The 20,057-nt window shown below is 25.2% G+C and overlaps 1 protein-coding gene across 1 annotated transcript in view; it reads left to right on the top strand.

Annotated features, from left to right (window-relative positions):
• LOC129618568 (voltage-gated potassium channel subunit beta-2) overlaps positions 1-20,057 on the top strand; it is a 119,208-nt gene that overhangs the window by 87,128 nt on the left and 12,023 nt on the right. Inside the window, exons 3-7 of the mRNA XM_055533394.1 lie at positions 11,791-12,500; positions 18,335-18,405; positions 18,583-18,901; positions 18,959-19,086; positions 19,593-19,939. Of these exons, the coding sequence (XP_055389369.1) occupies positions 12,187-12,500; positions 18,335-18,405; positions 18,583-18,901; positions 18,959-19,086; positions 19,593-19,939 (1,179 nt within the window). The 5' untranslated portion in view covers positions 11,791-12,186. The remainder of the gene's footprint in view (positions 1-11,790; positions 12,501-18,334; positions 18,406-18,582; positions 18,902-18,958; positions 19,087-19,592; positions 19,940-20,057) is intronic.

Below are 20,057 nucleotides of genomic sequence, written 5' to 3'. Positions count from 1 at the left end.
ACTCCCTGAAAAGTTCGTCAGCAATTTCAGAAAATTGCATCAGGTAGAAAAATTCTTCAAAAAAATTTATGGGTTTATTGTTTATTGTTTTAACACCCCAAATTTAAACATTAAATTTCAAGGAAATTAGTTGATCATCCGCAACGAAATGTGAAATCGGCCTGAAAAAAGGTGCAGCTTCCGACATCTGACCAATCGCAAGAGTTGATCAATCTGTGACATAGTCGAAATAAATTGACATAGAATTACTAGGTTTCCACGAAATATAAAATCGTAAACTAACATTCGAACCTTTAAATCAACTTTTCGGAAAAACCTGTTCTTATCATAAATCAATAACTTTATTGGTATAAACAAAAAATATTAGAAAATTTATTGACGTTCGTTTAAAATTCCATTGATCGTCATTAGACGATCTTAATAAGATCTTAATTTTTTGTAAAATTTTTTTAAAATGTACTTAATATATTATGTATAGCATCTAAGAATTTTCAATTTATTAATTTTTTGCAAAAAACACATAAGAACTTTATTAACATGTGCACATTTAGTCTTCTCAACACATAAGTGCTGAGAAGACTAAATGGCTTTTTTTTAATGTATAAAACTTTAAACTCAAATGATTGTTATAATTTTCTTAAAATTTTATTAAATTTTTAAAAAATTAATTTTTGCGATTAATTCAATTTTTGCCCAACTGTGTTAAAAATTTAAGGGTCAGAAATTTTGAAGCAAATTATTTAAAAATTATTCGAAAACACTATTTAGAACACCAAATTTTACAAATGTTCATTTGTATTTTTAAAAAAGGGAAAAGAAAACTAGCCTTACCAAAGGCTCAGAAGATCATTTTTGAATAAATTTCAGTCATAACTTTTTTTGCAACAAAAACCTTTTTTTTCATGAGTATATCTTATAAAATGCTTGATTACTAAAGTGGTTAGAAAATTACCGTTTATGTAAAAAATTTTTCGGCTTTTGTATCGGTCCCTTGTGAAATTTCAGTTCGCAGACAATGATTTTCTTAAAAGAATTCTTTAATTTTTTTTTATCTGAATCATCTAATCGCTACAAATATCCATTTCTCCATATTTCTCCAAAAATATATGACACTCTAAATTATCAAGGATTCGACATTTATTTTTATATAAAACAATACAATCAACAATTGGAATAAGTAATATGTGTTACTACTCATTGAAACTACACTCATAAAAACTGTTGTCATTAAGAGTGACTTAAGGGTATGTTTAAAACTCTGATTTACCAGAAATAGTCAGAATTGTTTTCGGCGAACATGCAAGGAGAATGGGCAGTCCCGGAAACGATCTTTGTAAGAGTTGCCTTGACGAGGGGGAGGAGGAAACGGTGACCCACCTTCTATGCTCATGTCCGGCACTAGCGAACTCCAGGCAGAGATTCCTTGGGTTTTACTTCTTCGGGCACGCTACGGACTTGGCGGATGTAAGCGTTAGGAATTTGAACCGATTTTTAAAGGGTTCGGGCTGGTTCAGATGAGGAGCGGGAGGGAAGAGATCCAGCGGTACCAAAACGGGCCAAGTTGGCCTATATGTACCCTTCGGGGAGCCCCGACAACCTAACCTAACCTAAAAACCAGTCTGTAAATATAAAGAATTTCATGGTACTTCTCAAAGACTTTCTTTTGTAATTGGGAATTTTAAAAACTTTTATACGTTGGAGTTCAATATGTTCTAAAAAGAAACCCAAGTAAAATTTCAAAGGATGACCAGACATCTCATCATACGAGACATTTCATCATTAATTAAATGAAATATCATATATATAAAATAAATTTATATAAGTAGTTGCGTTGGTATTCTCTTCAATGCAATTTTTATCTAGCCAAAATTAAATAAAACAAAACTTTTAGAAAATCATATACAAAATATAAATTTTTGTAATTAAAATTTCTGAAATTTATCTCTAATTCTATTACAATTTTTAACCCCCTTTTTCCAAGTGTAATACGTATATTAAGTAAAAAGAAATTAAGAGTAATAAAATCAAGTATATATTACCAATATAATGCATTTGAAATACAAAAGGTGAAGCCAAATAACAAAATATTTCAAGACTATAATTGAAAATTTTTATTATCCCATTTAGTTTTTTTCTTAAAAGATTTTAAATTATTTGTTATTAAACACTTAACAAAATATAAACCAACTGTATACGAATATTATGTAACATAAACCATATAATACACATGCATTTATACATACATATATAATTGTTCTCATTTATATATTACAAATATGTATGCTATGTATGTATGGGTGGACGTGTGCAATATAATATTGATTTAAAATATTTTCATTCTACCGTAACATTAAACAAAAAATAATAAAAGAAAAAAGAAAAAAAAAAAGAAAAAAACAACAAGAATACTTTGTGTTTTCTGACTCTGAAATGTTTCTAATACGACCTCCAGAAATTTTACTGTATTCCAATTTTTTGTATTATATTTAAGTATATATGTATGTAAATGTATGGCAGGGATGGTATAAAAACTGTTTTTTAAATTTTAAATTTAAAAACTCTGATATTAAACTAAATAATTTTTTGAAGTACCTTATGACAAAATTCGAGCAAGTACTTTTTGCGAAATTTTAAATTCTGCAATTAAATTTCAGTAAATTTCAAAGTAAAATTAATTAGCTTCAATATACCAACGTTTTGCAAAGTTTGACTTTTTCCCCAAACAAGTGAAAATACTTTGCTTCTAAAAAAAACTATACCGTTATTAAAATTTAAACTGTTATTAAACTTTTATTCGTACAGCAAAATATGTATATAAAAATATTGCATATATTTAGGATGATCAATAGAAAAACAAAAGAAAAGGTTTAAAAGAAACGAATTCGACGGTTAAGTGAGCTAAGATAAATAAATGTATTTTTCGTTGGCGTGACTTTTCACACTTCTATTCGATTTACCGTGTGCAAAAAAACGGTACTTTTTATTTTATTTCTTCTTTTATAATTTGTTTTAACAAAGAGTACTTACGAAAGTTATAATAACAAAGAAAATCTTATTTGAAATTTTTGATTTCTGTAAACTCGGTAACATTTAAATTTCCGATAAATTTCGAGTACCTTATGCATTCCATACTCTGCTCCAAGCTAAATAAAATTTGTTGGTATTCTCTTTTTTTTTCTATTACCTATTACCTTCACAAATAGTAAGTGTTAAAAGAGTTACATATAACACTCTAATCATATAACAGTTTACTGTCAGGATTTAAAATAGCCCTAGGCCTAGTTACACCAACCTGTTCAAAGGAGCATGTCTTTGAGAGAAGTGGTTACACAAATTTGTTCTGGTAGATGGCTTAACACATGTACATTTATGGAAAGTAAATTTAAAATCTACAATATTAATTATAAATCTTTTAGTTTTTTTCGCCCACATAACAAGATTTCCATACCAAATCGCGTTTCGTTTATACTGTAGTTCGAACTGCTCTGAAATAATTTAGATTGTTTTATTGAGTAGTTACGCACTTTATATTTTTGATTTCATATTTTTATATAAAAATAAATAGTCGAACAAACGTTTGAGTTAATAGATTTTGTTATGACTCACTAACTTAACTTAATTTTGACATTTGTTTTTTAACCGAATCTTTATACGAATTTTTATACAGATTTGCATTTAACAAACTGGCAAACAAATACTCATGACTATAAATGTACTAGTTTTTCGCACAGTAAAATTATTAAATTTTAGTATTACATTTCGTTTTCCTAATATTAAGAGTATTAATTTTTCAAATTTTAGACTATGGTGAACCATAGTTTATTTCAGAAAAGTTTAGATAGCATAATAAAATTTTAGTACAATTGTAATAATAATTTCATATCTGTCCTAAGTAAATATATATTTACATATTTGTATACATATAAAAATATACACTATACATATTACATTCAAGGAAAAAAAAGGCCTCTAGGTTAATTCATAATTTTATGTCTGCTTTCAATTTCTGTTCTACAATATTAATTCAAAATTATGTTCTAAGGATATTGTTATACTAACGTAAAATGTACATATTATAGTATAATATAAATTTACACAAGATAAAATATATGCTTACCTATATAATTACACCTTTGTATGGCTGTAAGTATAAAATTAAAATATTTTGTTATTTATTTCTTTGTGCTATCCACACTGCCAGTTATTATAAGCTTTATATTATAAAAATAAGAATGTTGAATATCTGCATATTGCTCTGTAGTTTTGCCATATAGTACTTTTATTTTCTTCTATACTGTATACATGTGCGAAATAAAATAATAAAATTGTATAGGTACACACAAGGCAAAGAGATAAAATACTCGTATTATTTAAAAGAGAAGTTTTTCGCATCAGGGAAAATGATACTCATATGTTTACAATGAATGTGATAATTTAGCAATTGAGAGAAATTAGTAGCTTTCAGTAAATATTAAACCAAAAGGGAATTTTTGTAAAAGAAGGTCATCTTTTATACAACAGATGTCTTATAATTATACTCGTACATGTATAAAATATACACACATGGTTATTATTTTACAGATTTTATATTTAGAAAATGAATAATTATTTGCTTTTATACATGAAATGAAAGAATGATTTTAATTTAAATATTTTTTTTTTAATTATTTATTATTTTATTTAGAAAAATGCAAGGTCATGAGTCAAAACTTTGGGATTATCTATAAACAAATTTTAAGAAATATAGTTGATATAATTAATAAAAATTGATTTTATGAAATAAATTGCATTATTTAGTCCCAGCTATATGCAGAAGTTGTAGTAAAATTATAGACTTTGTAAGTTCTTCATAATTTCTATAAAGTAATAATTCTACTACCAGTAACAATTCTTTAGGACCAGTTGACCATATTATCTAGTAATCTACTTTTGTATTCAAAAATTCTAATTAAATAAATAATCTTTGTCTTTATGAAATATCCCATACAAAAACAATGCGTGATATTTATAAATTTATAGCATGTTGCGATGTAATTTTAAGCTTAGCAGTCACATGCAATATTTAATTTAACAAAGAGTGCTGGATTGTAAATTTATAAGAAAGCACAAATTGTTTGATTGCTTGATTAGTTGTTACTACTCAGACAATTGCGGAATTAAAAATTGTATGTTTATTCCAGGTCTTATTTTGGAAGTATTGCAACAATTTTTATTTGGTTTTAAATTTCAACTATCAAAAAGTGATTCGAAACTTGAAATACTAAATTGTTCTACAAAAAAAGCGTGCATAAGTAGTGACCTAATGGGATAATACGTTATAAGCATAAATGACTAAAGAATACATATTAGAATTTACCAGAGTCGAATATTTTGGTGTAGTATGTGAATGTGGAATGTAGTTCTGTACCGAATTGCTACAGTAGAGATATAAAATCAACCTATAAATTATTTATAAATAAGAAATTACCTCGCCCGTTGCACCTTCCTGCTATCTTAAAAGAAAGGAAGCTGTATTTTTATTTATTTATTTGTTTTATTGCTTTATCCAACTTCTCTTATACATATTAAGATCTTTCTCTTGATATGCCACATGATTATATTAAAAATTTTTTCATGCTTCATATTTCCATTAAGAAGCTTTTAAGATCTCCACCGTAATCACGAGTGGACTCTTGATAAATTTTTATTTTAACTTACTAAAATCCTAAATGTTAATGCTAAATGATTTTATCTGAATTCTTTTATAGAGATATCACGCCTTATAAAACTGATTTTCTAAAATCTCTTGGAGCAGTTGGATTATCTGCAATTTTTTATTCTGTAGTTATTATTAAATATTTTCTCTTTAAATACATATAACATATTTACATTATTATGTATATAGAGAAGCACAGGCGTAAAATTTGTATTAGATTAAATTAAATTATTTTCGGATTGACTTACTAAAAATTGAGCTGTAATGTAATGTAATTTTAAATTAACACAGCGTTATTAAACAGATACTTAACTGTTTTCACATAAAAACATATTACATACTTATGCAACATAGTTATTTTTTTGTATCTTTTGAAATTTAAATTTATTTTATACAAAGTTAAGCATTCCTGTAATACTCTTGTATGATTGTTAGACGCGCACAAACATAGAATAATGTGTCATGCTGTTTTTAATCTCAAAGAGGAGTTTATTTGTTATAAAAATATCCAGCCTTTTAAACAAAATCAAAATAATTATAAACGTTTTGAAAATAGCAATTATTTTAAAAGGGCCTAGTTTTAAAAATCTTGTTGAAAATTTTTGTATTCAAAAATTAAATATTTATGTAAGGTTTCCCTTTAAAGAAGCATTTGTCATTATTTCGTACTCATTTTAATTAACAAATTTTATTAATTTTAATGTATATATTTATTTTATATGTATATAAATTCGGTTTTTTTCCCTAAAGTTTTTTAACTAAATTAAATCTCAAATAAATAGTTCTGTAAGACTTACAATTTTTAACAAAAAAAAATTCAATATACCGCGTACCTTTTTTATACCAATTTGAAAACATAATACAATATTTATAATAATTGATGGCTTTATCCTTCATCAAAATGGATTTTTGTCTATATGTATATACAAGCATATATATATAGTAAGAAAACACTATAATAATTTAGATATTAAATTTTAATACTAATTTAATATTTTCCCTACAGAAACAATATTTTATATAGAAGCGTACACACAATAACGCTCACTCAACTGAAATGCATATTGTCCCATCATTTTAATATCCAATTTAATATTTAATTTTATCAATACTAATGATAAATATATCTATGTATATAACATTATATAATATGGATATAATAACAAAAAAGTTCATAATTTTATCTAAGAGATTAGATTGCTTTTAACTAATTTAAAAATTATAACATTATTTTAATAAAATGATGAGGGTTACAAAAAATTTTTTGAAACATTAAAATTTTTATAAAATTAAGTATTTTTAGGGTAAAATGTATGGTATACCGGTATACGTACATAAATATATGTATATTTAAATACACAACAACTTTAAATATCAAAAAAATATTTGAAATTAAAGAGGAGACAACTTCTATGGAAATTTCAAGCTACTGAATTTTAATATATACTCGTAACGTTCAGTATTACAAAAATTTTAATGAAATTATAAAATACAGAATTAATAATTTACAAAATCTAAAAACTTATTATTTAGAAGGAATCGCGCATTATTCCAGCAGAGACCAACAAGTTGAATTTTTTTTTTTTAGTTCACTCATTAAAAGTAAAATGCCAATATCATCAAAATCTTATAATCCATATAAATAGCAACTAAGAAAGAGGTTGTTAATATAAAAATTGTTTATTTTGTTAATGCTAAATCTCAGCCATAGTTTAGAAGAGTTTTTTTTGTAAAACAAACTATCAATCCTCACTTAACCTTCGACTTAGTTTCAATTACGCGAGAGATGATAATTGCAAAATTTTAAAAATAACTTTGAAGAAGCAGTAACTGCTTCTTCAAAGTTCAGAACACACCGCAGTTTTCTAGACAATTTACAAAATATGAATCGAGTTTCAAGATCAACCTATACCATCTAAAATACCAGTACCTTTATTCTACTTTTTGTTTAGCTAGAAATTTTAATATTTTATAACATCGTGCTATTGTTTTCACTGAAAATACTCTAACAGAATATTAAAAAATATAAAATTTACCCGAATTCAATCCTTTATTAGATCCCTACTATAAAATTTTAAAAAGAAGAAAATTTTTCTTTTAATAAATAAACATTTAATATAAATAAATTTGCCGAAAAGTTAATGGATTCTTACGAAAATATTTTTCAATTGATGTTAAATGTCGTATTCAATGTAAAAAGTTTTCCCTTTCTCATTGAGCCTTGCAAAATTATATGAAATATAAAATATATTATTAACATATAGAAACGAATGTATATGACAGAATCCATAACTTAAATGTATGTATATGTGAATATGACATTATTTATTGCAAATAATTTTTAATTTAAATAAAATTAATTTTTATTTACATTTGAGTTTTTCAAGCTTAAAATTTAATTAATTTTTTCAAAGAAACGAAATGTATTGAAAAAAAAAATATTAAAAGTTAAAACTTGAATCTTTAAGTTTTTTAAATTTTTAAACAAAAACAATCATAATAACAATTATTATCTAACATAGGTTGATACAATTACGTAACGTTAGATTTTAAGGTTACAATTTCATACTAGAAATTATTCAATTTTGTTACTGTCGTGTACTTAAAAATTTTTTCCATTGAATCTTGTATCTCTTTACCATGATTCTTATAAAAGTCTCAAATTAAATATTAAAAATTGTTTGGTCCGTGTTTGATTTGTTATCGAATATGGGCATTCATCATATGTAATTTACAGTATTCCGACCAAAGTGAGGCATAAAATGACTTGTAACCTTATAAATCCTAATCGTGCGAAATTAAGGAAAGTCAATTACCATTGTTATATATTGCGTTTTTTTCCCAATTTTCGTCAAACGAAATTTAAAATATTACAAACTTTTATAACATCTATAAAAATTAAAATATTTTTAAATGATATACTAAAATCTCTAATTTAATTATGTCGCAAACAAAATGGAGGCTAATATGTCAGTTTTGCTATATTATTATTTTTCTATACACCCAGTTATATCATGGGTTTGTTGTGTAAAGCATATATAGGCTCTGCCAGAGGTGGAGACAAGAAGGGCATTTGTCTTAGGACTCACTATCTGCTGGGCCTCAAATTAACAACTCAATATTTAAAGCAAAATATTTTAATTTAAGAATATGTTTTCAATGAAGAGAATGTTAAATATTTTGATTTGTGCGTAATTCCCAATTAAATAATTTACCATGAAAAAAGTTGAATTACAATAAAACCATTTGTCTACAATTCTTTAGGACCGACTAAATGGACTAGCCAGTATAAACCTTGAAAAAGTGTGTTCGGTTAGGTTATTCAGACATAATTATTAAATTTGTTGATATGAAAGCGCGAAGTTCAATAATATGAAATATTATTTTTATTCTGATTTTCTATACATTGCATTTGAAAATTTCAGGTCATTTTCTCTGAAAGCCTCTTATTATAAATTTTATGTCATTGCATATTACACCTACAAGCAGGTCTAATTATACTTGTATTGATAGTTAGGATTACAATTTCTATATAAAACGTATGTAATGTAATGTATATAAAGGCTAGTCAAATTTATTTTTGTATTATACAAAATAACTTGTATAAACATTTACCTTACTATAATGTAAAAGTTAACCTGTAAACATAGCTTTAAATACCCGGCGTTTTACAAAAGTACAGAAAGCCAATAGAGAAATAATTCGTAACATTTACAACTCCTCTCAATGGCTCCTTTTATAAAAACTGGTATATGTATTTTACGTGCGTTTTTAATTGCTATTCTATATCCTTAAAAGGAATGCGCGTTGAATAAAATATTTAAAATATACAAAAGATAAAGATTATAATTGTTTTTCTTTCATAAGAAGAAGAGCAATGAAATTAATTTTAAATTTTATTAATGACTTAAAAATGATTTAATAAAAATGGAAATCTCTTGTTCTAACTTTCATCAAATCAATCATAACTTTTACTGAAATGAGCCAAATTGACATGTAAAGAAGAACTTTATAAATTTTTTAATATTCAAAATTACAAATGCAATTATCCTTTATATGAACTGTAAATTCAGCTTTTGCGATATACGTAATTATATTTTTGTACATATGTGATACCTACATAAATGAAGAAATATAATATAGACTGTATGTTATAATATAATATGTATTTTAATGTTAATGTATACACATATAAGATTTGGGGGCATGTGATATTCTGCAATTATTTTTATTATTTCTCAGTTAATGTTATAGGTTATATAGGCATATGTATGGGCATGAAAAAGCAAAAATCTAATAAAACCCGATTTAACCTTAATAAAAAATTAATTTTACAAAATCTGGTGTGTAAAATAAACAAAAGTTTTATTATAACAAAACTTAAGGAAAATAATAATTACATTACTTTAATGGTAAAATAATAAGACCTCAAAATAAAATTCTAATTTATTTTATATTGATTTCTATTATATTATGTGGGTAACTTTGGTTTCATATAAGTATATATAGACTTCAATAATTTATTACATGCGAACTGAACCCTTTTCACCTGAATAAACTTTTTTTTATAAATACATATTATGTACATATATTAATGTATATAAGATAAATTTATTATTCACTATGGTAATTAAAAACCAATTTTAAATACATACAAAAATATTGCAATTATAAAATTAAAAATTTCTTTATAATTTTGGCTCTGTTTAAATGTTTAATGTATTTTTAATTTTAAATTTTAATTTCTCGATAATTTCAAGAAATTTCATATACAAGCATCTATAACTTTCGTCTTGTTTAACTTATATGAAAGATGGCAAATAATTTTCGTTAAATTATTTTCGACATTCTTGTATAAAATAAAAATTTTATTAATAATTTAAAATTATGGATAATTGAATTATTACTAAAGATTATGTAATTACTTACATACGGGTGGTTTGCTAGCATTGTACGAACAAAAGCAATGACAAAATTCACATAATTAATTTTCAACCAACAAGTTGTAAAAATAACACATTCCATTTAAATATGTTAGTTAAAAACTGTGAAGTTAGTAACTATGTAGTACTTTTGATAAATCTTTTATTGAAATTATTTTATTTTTCTCTTATTTTTGCATACTTCTGGGGAGTAGAGTGATATCACATTAAATTAAATTGAAATATTATGTATGTTGTATATTACGGCATCTGAAGTTTTTTGTTGCTCTTATTTATTTAAAAGTTTTATGCGAAAAATTTTAAAGAATAAACTGCCGAACACCAGTATTTAGTTACTTTAGTGACTTAATCAATCAGGCAGTCAATTTACTTTTAATTGCTCAGCTTATAAAATATTTATTGTAAACTATTAAAATTTTAAATTTGTAAAATCTTGAAGCATTTTGGTTTAAGACTTCTTTACTTAATGATAGGTGGGTTAACCAAAAACGTTGGTTTATAAAACAAAATAGATAATTTCTCAATTAATTTAATTTTGTATGGTGTACGACAAACGTATTTACTCTTAAGTTACTCGATTTCTTAAATTAGTTACGTAACTTTAATTTTTAAACGATTTTTTTTAGTTAGAACAATTACAAAAAAATAATTTGTAAGTGAGTAATTTGAAATCAATTTACAAAACTAAAGTATTAATGTTTGTCTCAATATTTAATATTTATTTAGAGCGTAATGTAACTTTATTTAGAGCGTATAAAATGTTTAACTTTTATTTAAGCGTACTCCATATTTTATGTGATTACATGCTCCATTTTTTACAGTACTTTGAAAGTTCTTATGGAACAATTTAGTTAGGGTATATTACGAGTATATGTTTAGTTTTTGATTTTTCTAAAATTTTTAAATTTTAGTGCACTTTCACAATAACATTTAAATTTTTATGAATACTCTAATGCTGCCTTAAAAATTAAATACATTTTTGTTATACGAGTAGTCATACAATATTCGCAATATAGAGGGTTTGTAACCTAGGCTAAACTAATTAAATAAAATTTATTAATTTTAAACGCTTTTTATTGCTCTGAGTTATAAAACAATTATAACAGACACCTATACAAGTAAACAAATTTTAAAATAAATATTTTTTCATAGATCAATTTTTTAAATCAACGCACACATCACCACGTATACAATACAAAGAAATATTTCATTTTGTTTTAAAACAAAAAAAGTATTTTTCTTAATATAACACAAAAAATTTAAAAGCAAATACCTGCCTATATAAAATCTAAGTGAATTATTTAACATTTTGTTAACAAACCTATAAAAATATTTTTAAATGAAATCCGAAATTTTCTTTTTATCAATATTTGCACCAATTAAAAAATAAAAACTTTTGCAAATTATATAAAAAACAAAAAAAAGAAAGAAACTTTTTTTTTTCGTAAATAATTAATAAATAAAGTCGCAAAAATTGACGTCAAAACGGTTCAAAAAAGTAAAAGCAGTAGTTGTTTGACAGCGGGTGTAAAAATTTGCGCCCGCAAGATGTCGCTTGTATTATGTAACATGACAACAACAACAAAAGTTACATCATCGTCAACAGTCACGAATACGCAACATAATACAAATACAACTGCAACAACTGTATTTAATGGCGTTAATCAAACAACAGCAACTACTGGTATCATACAAAATAATTCAATTGCCAATTCGAATACAAATATTACAAATTTAAATACAAGTAATATTACAAATATATTAACAAATTCGAATACAATTCATAATTTAAATACTACGAACGACAATAATAATAATATGGACAATACAAGTGAAGATTCAAATAACGTGACTATTTACAGGTAACGTAATAATTAAAAAAAATTATTTAATTTTTAATTATAATTTTTATTTAAAAATTTCAAACAAAAAAAAATGGCTTCAGGCGAATAAAATTTGAAACATACACAAATATTGTATGTTACATAATCGCATTTTCTAGATAGAATCGAGCTCGATTGGGAAAAACTTGGGCATAACTTGTTCAACTTTTACGACCAAAAATATAAATTGATATTCAAATCTGTATACTTAGATTTTTAACGTAAAGATGGCTTAACTGCTTGGTCATTTTTAATTCGACCAAAAATTTTATATAGTTATTCAAATTTTATACGATTATGGTTTGCAAACGTGAGCTTTTACAACGAGGTATGTTATTCCTTTCATATATGAAATATCTATATATGATATATCCATTTACATGTCTCAAATAATTCTGCTCCTTTCTTGGGACTTTACAATTACGTTGAAGTTTAAATATGAAAACTATGCAATATTTAAGCAAAATTGTTTCTACAATCAATTTCTATGACTTGTTGTAAAATCTCTGTTGGGTTTTTAAAATAATCCCTAATTTTAAAAGTACCTTATTATTTTCAAATGTAGCAATAATAACTCGTGAATTATACTGTCTTTGAATTTCGTATTATTGCCATTTCTAAAACAACAAATGTGCAAAAATCGCAATTCAACGTCACCACCAAATGATATTTGTACAAAAATAAACATTTAAAAAAAAATTTTATATAATATTATATTTTATTATTCTAAAAATTTTATTATTGCATTATAATAAAAGTAGTATTGTTTTCAATAATAAAATTTAGTACATTATCAGCACTAGAGCTTTAAATAATAACATCATCTTTAATGTCCACCAATGAAAAATTAAATTTTAATAAAAACTTTAAACCTGCGACGAAATACTCGAATTAAATATAAAATTTTCTCTAAAATTTAATGTTCTTTTTTAAATTCATAAATGCACATTTTTTGTGAACATTTTAAACTATTTAAAGAGTCATAAAAACGAGCAAGAGTTTTAGTAAACCATGTGAACAATACTGTAAAAATGCAATATTAATTTTCACTATAAATAAAACGTAAAAGCTAAAAGCTCTTAACAACTTTTATTTAAAATAGTAAAAAAATTTTCAATGGGTAAAGTTTTTGATATTTTTGAAAATTAGTGTGGCAAACAATAGGGTACTGTACAAAATATGTTGCACATACATATATAAATAACAATTAAAAATAAGAAATTAGAGATCAAATAGAAACATTAAGAGAGTCCGTTCTGCGGAATATGACTCTGTTCTCTCATAATATTTAAAATACCTGCTTATGTGATCAAATTCAATAAGATGAAAATATAAAATCGTTAAGCAAGAACTTGGATTGTTTTACTTGAACAAATGAATACCCGCATTCACATAGAATTATTAACAGAATAAATTATTTACGATACCTTCTAGATGAATTCACTAATTTGAAAAGAAAATTTTTAATTCAAATTAAAAAACAAAACTAAAAGGATGGATGAATTCATTAGAAAAATCGCTTTTCAAACAAGCACTTTTATAAATTTTTTAATATCCTCAATTTATAGAATTTATAAAACTAGTTTGTTAATGTTGTTTATCTATGGGGCTAGCACGCGTCCAAATATCGAATAGCACTATTGTGCCGTTTTCCAAACAGTTTTAACCACCCCTTTTTTTAAAAGAATCTAACTAATATTCAACCATTTAATAGCGCAACTACTTTAGTCGAAGTCGAATTTAAAATTAAAACAAAATGTCTTCGGGTTCATTTTTTAGATAAACAACTTTATCAGAATTTTTTCTTGAGAGACTCGCAAGATTCCAATTTGCTGCTTTGTATTTGTTCCCTGCCATACAATATTCGTTGAAAATTATTATCTATTTTGTTTCTAAAATGACCATTTTTGACACAGACGTGTTAAAATAATAAGATATGCGGAATGAAAAATAAAATTCAAATTTTTAAAAATTTCACTCCAACCCTAAAAATATAAAAATTTTAAAGTGCTCACACAATTTTATTCATATTTAAAGAAAGCAAGTTTTTTATATTCCTTCTTACCGTACTTAAAAGAAAAATTATTTAAAATATTAATAAAAAAAATTTATCTATGTACTTAAAACAACATATAAAATATATGTAAACATGTAAATATGTACTTGGATATTAGTGCACATAAGCGCACATATTTCAATTTTTAGTTTATATTTATTTCCATTTTGTTTAGAAAAAAAATTATTTTAAAACTATAAATGAGCATAGTTTTTTAACGATAGTGTACAAAATAAGAGCCAATAGTTTAGAATTATTAAAAAAAATAGGAAAATAATTTAATTTTAATTGTTATTTATAATAATAAATTAAAAATGAATTCAAAATATTAGAATAGATTATTAATATTTAAAAGCAGAGAGAATATTATCGAAAAAAAAGATTGGAAATTAATTTCATTGAATATTGAATGAAAATTATGAATAAAAATGTTACTGATATTGAAGACGAAAAAGAACCAGCAGCCATTGATGATGATGATGATGAAAATTTCACATCAGATACACCAGTCTATATTGAATCACTGCCATTAATGAGGTAATATAAAACAAAAAATTAAGTTGAAATACTAAAGAACATGAAAAGGGAGAACTAAATTTCACTAATTTTAATTTAACAATTTAAATTTTAAATCAAATATTTGTTATTTCAAAATATATAAGGCAGAAATAATTAATATCGTAATAAAATTTTGCAACTATCCGAAAATATTAAATTTCCGCTCTTATTTATTGGATTTTTAACTTTTTTATGTTATTTCTAAAATGTTAAATTTAAAACGTGGAACTATGTTAATCACCCTTGCTGTGAATCTCACTCGTAGAATTCTACGAATTTCAAACTAAGTTACGCACGTAGAATTTAAGTATTTATAAATCTCACTCGTTTGAAAATTTCATTAGTAAACTTTTGAGATTTATTTGCATTACGAGCGTGATTCGTAATTACTCTAATACGCGTTTCGGAACTCAATTCTACTTCTTCGGAATTCAGAATATGAAATTCGTAATTTCTCCGATTTTCAGTGCTACGAGTGAGATTTACAATAAGAGTGAATATCTCGTTTATACTGATTTACTTTTCAACGTACACACTCTGATAAAACATGGTAACACTTTTCTTGTGAACCATAATATGTAATTGTTTTTCATTTATGAAAAACATCTAATATCTACATATATTAAACTTCAAAAAATTCATACATCAAATGGACGTGGATTACGTGCAAATACATGTTATTTAGGCTTTAAATTTTTATTAAGATGTATCTGGAAAATTTCATAAAAAGTGACTCTTTTAGTTAGTTCACTTAATAGTATGCTTCCATCTCTATCGTATGACTTTCTATGTATTTATTGCAATATTATGGAGTTTTTGAATCCGATTCAACTATTAAAAAATTTAGCTGGGAATTAATTTTAAAAATCATATCACTTGAGCTTTATTATAATTCTTTATTAAAAATATATTATGCCATTATTTTAAATTGACTCCGAATTACTTTACAATTATTAATCAATTAAAATATTTCTAAACTAAATTTTGTAGTAATATGTATGTTGTAATAGAATTGCTGCAATTGCAGTAAAGGGTCTATATTATTTAAACACCCATTTAAATTCATATGTGAATATACCATATGATGATGCTAACACATACCAGTACGTGTTATGTGTGATGCCGGGAAATCATGCCGTATATATCATCACTTTTAATTTACACTACTTAGTTTTTTATTTAAAATTACTTCCTGTCATTCAGTTTATACCAGCCGAAAAACTACACTTAAAATTTATACATTCATATACTTACGTATAATAATTATAATTATTTAATCAATACATTTTTATCTTTACATTTCATTAGCCGTATGTTCAGTAAATATTGCAAACGAATTAATTAAATTTTTCAAATGGTATACCAAAACATTTCATACGAAAGCAAAATAATCGGCATTCTTATAAAATGAAACCATAGAAAACCATCTATGTATGTGTACCGCATTTCAGTCTTCAAAAAAAAAAATTATATATGTGCTTTTTTCAAAAGTCAAAATCAATGTAAATAGTTTCAACTCTTGTACAAAACAAAAGCCATATCTAAGACTATAAATAAATACATATGTAAATGCAATCAAGCATAAAATTACATTCATTTTATATATATACATACACAAGTAAAAATTTATATGAAAAAGTCAATTTGTTGAACTGCAACGGGTTTGAATTATATTGTAAAATTAATTTCCACTCTATTTAATATGGTTCCTTTTATAATTCATAAATATGATTATAAAAATTAGTACTTTAATTATTTACCGGATTATTGAATGACAAGAACAAAGCAGTTAACAAGATGACGTCAAAAGATTGATTGGCTTTATAAGTTTTGGAAAAAACAGTTTGACTTAATATTTACTACTCTACTCATATTAATCGTTTTCAATTAAAAAGAAATCTAGGAGGCTTAATTGAAAACCGTGACTTTAAAATTGTAGTAATGCTAATTACTACACAATTCAGCAATTACAACTCATAAGATGAATAATTGTTTGTTAATACCACATTTTGGCAATTTTAAAATCAAGAAAAATAAATAATGTTTAATTTAAATGACTTGTATGAATTTCGATAACAATATTTTATTTAAACTATCTTGATTAGCGCTAAAACCACTATTAATAAAAATATTACAAATATTACAAAAAATATTACTTTTACGTACACACAAAAACTAGAAATTATTTGCAAGAATTAATTAATCAATATCAAGAATAAATCAACAGCACTCAAAGATCATCGAATATCTCTAGAGAATCCCTGACATCGGAAATGTATTTGCAACATGGGGAACACAATGTCGTTTGATAGAAAATGCAATACTAAAAATAGCATTTGGAACAGAATTAATTTTAAAATGTTGTATGCAAAAATTTATTCACACCTTAATATATTGTATGTGTTTTATGCTATTAATTTAAAAAACATGTGATCTAACAACTAGAACTAAAGTAAATCCAAGAATAGCACTATCATATAGCTGTTAGCATAAACAAAAAACTACCCACATACACATGAGTTATAAAAATTTAAATAATCTAAGTTATTTATCAAATCTTTGGTTAAATAAATTAAATTCGTGATTTCATTCCAGCTCTGCTTAACGATGTTCCAAAGTTCCCTAAATTGTTAGTTGGCTTTGTTTTTGTTTGAAAGGTAACTTTTTCATTATAGTTTCTATTATTAGCAGAGACTTTTTGTTAGATATGGTTGAAGCTGTGGAAATAAAAATGTTGTGTTATTAGTCATAACGTCAGTGATTAAAAAAATTTTTGCATTGCTTTTTTCTCCGTATTGTCCCAGATTTTCGATGATTTCGAAAAAAACTTTCTTGTTTGTTATTTGAATAGTGCTCCACACGACGTTATCTAAATTATACAGGACACATCAATCCGATATAAAACTGATTCATTTGTGAATTTTTACGCCTCATTATATTTATAAACACAAGGTTCGGTTTTTTAAGAAAAACCGTTACTGAATTGAAAAATTGAATTGATTGTAAAACTTGATTCAAATTGATTTGAAAACTTGAATTAAATTGACTGATTTGTAAAACGTTCTTCGAAGCTCATTTATTCATTTTATATTTTTCAGATTTGATTCAAACTTTCAATTATTTTTTAAATTTTCAAAGTTTGATTTTAATAATAATAATAATGAAATAACATTTATAATTATATTTTTATTTTTTTAAGGTGTCGTGCTCCAATTGCATCACTTGATTGCATGGAGGAGTTTAGCGGTACTGGAGGACATCTTGATTTCGGTAAATTCTAAAATATTTATGAGAGCTCTTTTCATTGTGGTAACATATTACATACAAACATATAAAATTATTGACTCTTAGTGTTATATAACTGCATGCGAGCATTTTTTGTACATTTCTAATACATACATCTACTTTATTAATATTATAAAAATTAAAAATAAAAACAATCTTTAGGACGATCGATAAGTTTGGGATCAAATCCAGCACTACCCTTACGACATGGATCTACACCAACACCAGGTCTTCGTTACAAAAATTTAGGGAAAAGTGGTCTACGAGTTTCAAATGTGGGCTTAGGAACATGGCCAGTATTTTCACCTGGAGTTACGGAAGAACAATCGGAAGCAATATTAAAATTGGCCATCGAAAGCGGCATCAATTTTTTTGATATATCTGAAGCACATTCTGAAACTGAGATTGGTAAACATTTGCGAAGATTAGGTTGGAAACGAACCACATATGCCATTACAACTAAAATATATTGGAGCACGAAGTAACGGAACAAAATTTTTTAAAAATATTTAAAAAAATATGACTATTTTTTGTACAGATCGGAAGAAAAGGGATTATCACGGAAACATATAATTGAATCAGTTAAAGCTAGTTTAGAACGCTTACAGTTGCCTTATATTGATGTTGTTATAATTCATAAAGCGGATCCAATGTGCCCTATGGAAGGTGTGTTTCAGCTTTTAATTTTACATTAAATATTCAAGTTGTAATTAAATAACTGATAGAGAGTATGACTTATATTTTGCTTGTAGCACTCGCTTTCACCTTACTCAAGGTGAAAGAAAGCTCTGTGTTTTGTATTTTGCTACTTTTCAAATTATTAATTGAAGAATAACGGAAAATGGTCAAAATAAGGATAAATATCCAAAACTGCTATGGCACCTCAGTAAATCTAGTCCATCTCATTTACGAAGATTGAATTGGTCTTATAAATTAAACTGAAATTATTCTAATATATCTCTATACCTTATGTCATTAAAACTGTGCAACGAATCGAATATCGATAGTTGTTTGTTTTTTTCAAAAAGATTTTATATTTTTACACGTTTATACGAAACGTAAATATGATAAACACATCTAAGTTTTAACAGCGAAATAACACAAAAAAGCCATAAATTATCTTATGATTTACGTTTTATACTATAATTCATCTCTTGTTTCTATCATTACAGAGGTTGTTCGCGCTATGACTTATTGTATACAACAAGGCTGGGCCATGTATTGGGGTACGGCGCGTTGGACTCCAGTGGAAATAATGGAAGCATATACAAATTGTCGACAATTCAATTGTATAACGCCAATCGTTGAACAATCAGAATATCATATGTTTTGTCGTGAAAAATGTGAACTATATTTGCCTGAAATGTATAATAAAATAGGTGTGGGTTTGATGGTCTGGGGTCCGTTATCAATGGCATTAGGTGATACTCAAAATGGTGATAAAATTCTTTTTCCAAAAGGTTCATTTAAAACAAAAAGCCATAGTTATTCGTGGACAGAAGATGAAGTCAATAAGAATGTAAAAAAAACTTTTTTGTTTTTAATTTAAAATATATGTACATTTATGTATTTATAAAGTATATAAACAATAGGACTTTTAATACTATTAATATTTTATTTTTCTTGATTGAATTTTT

This window comes from Condylostylus longicornis, unplaced genomic scaffold (assembly GCF_029603195.1).
Source record: "Condylostylus longicornis isolate FDR11 unplaced genomic scaffold, ASM2960319v2 ptg000001l, whole genome shotgun sequence".
Taxonomy (NCBI): domain Eukaryota; kingdom Metazoa; phylum Arthropoda; class Insecta; order Diptera; family Dolichopodidae; genus Condylostylus; species Condylostylus longicornis.
This window is presented reverse-complemented; position numbering and strand designations above follow the sequence as displayed.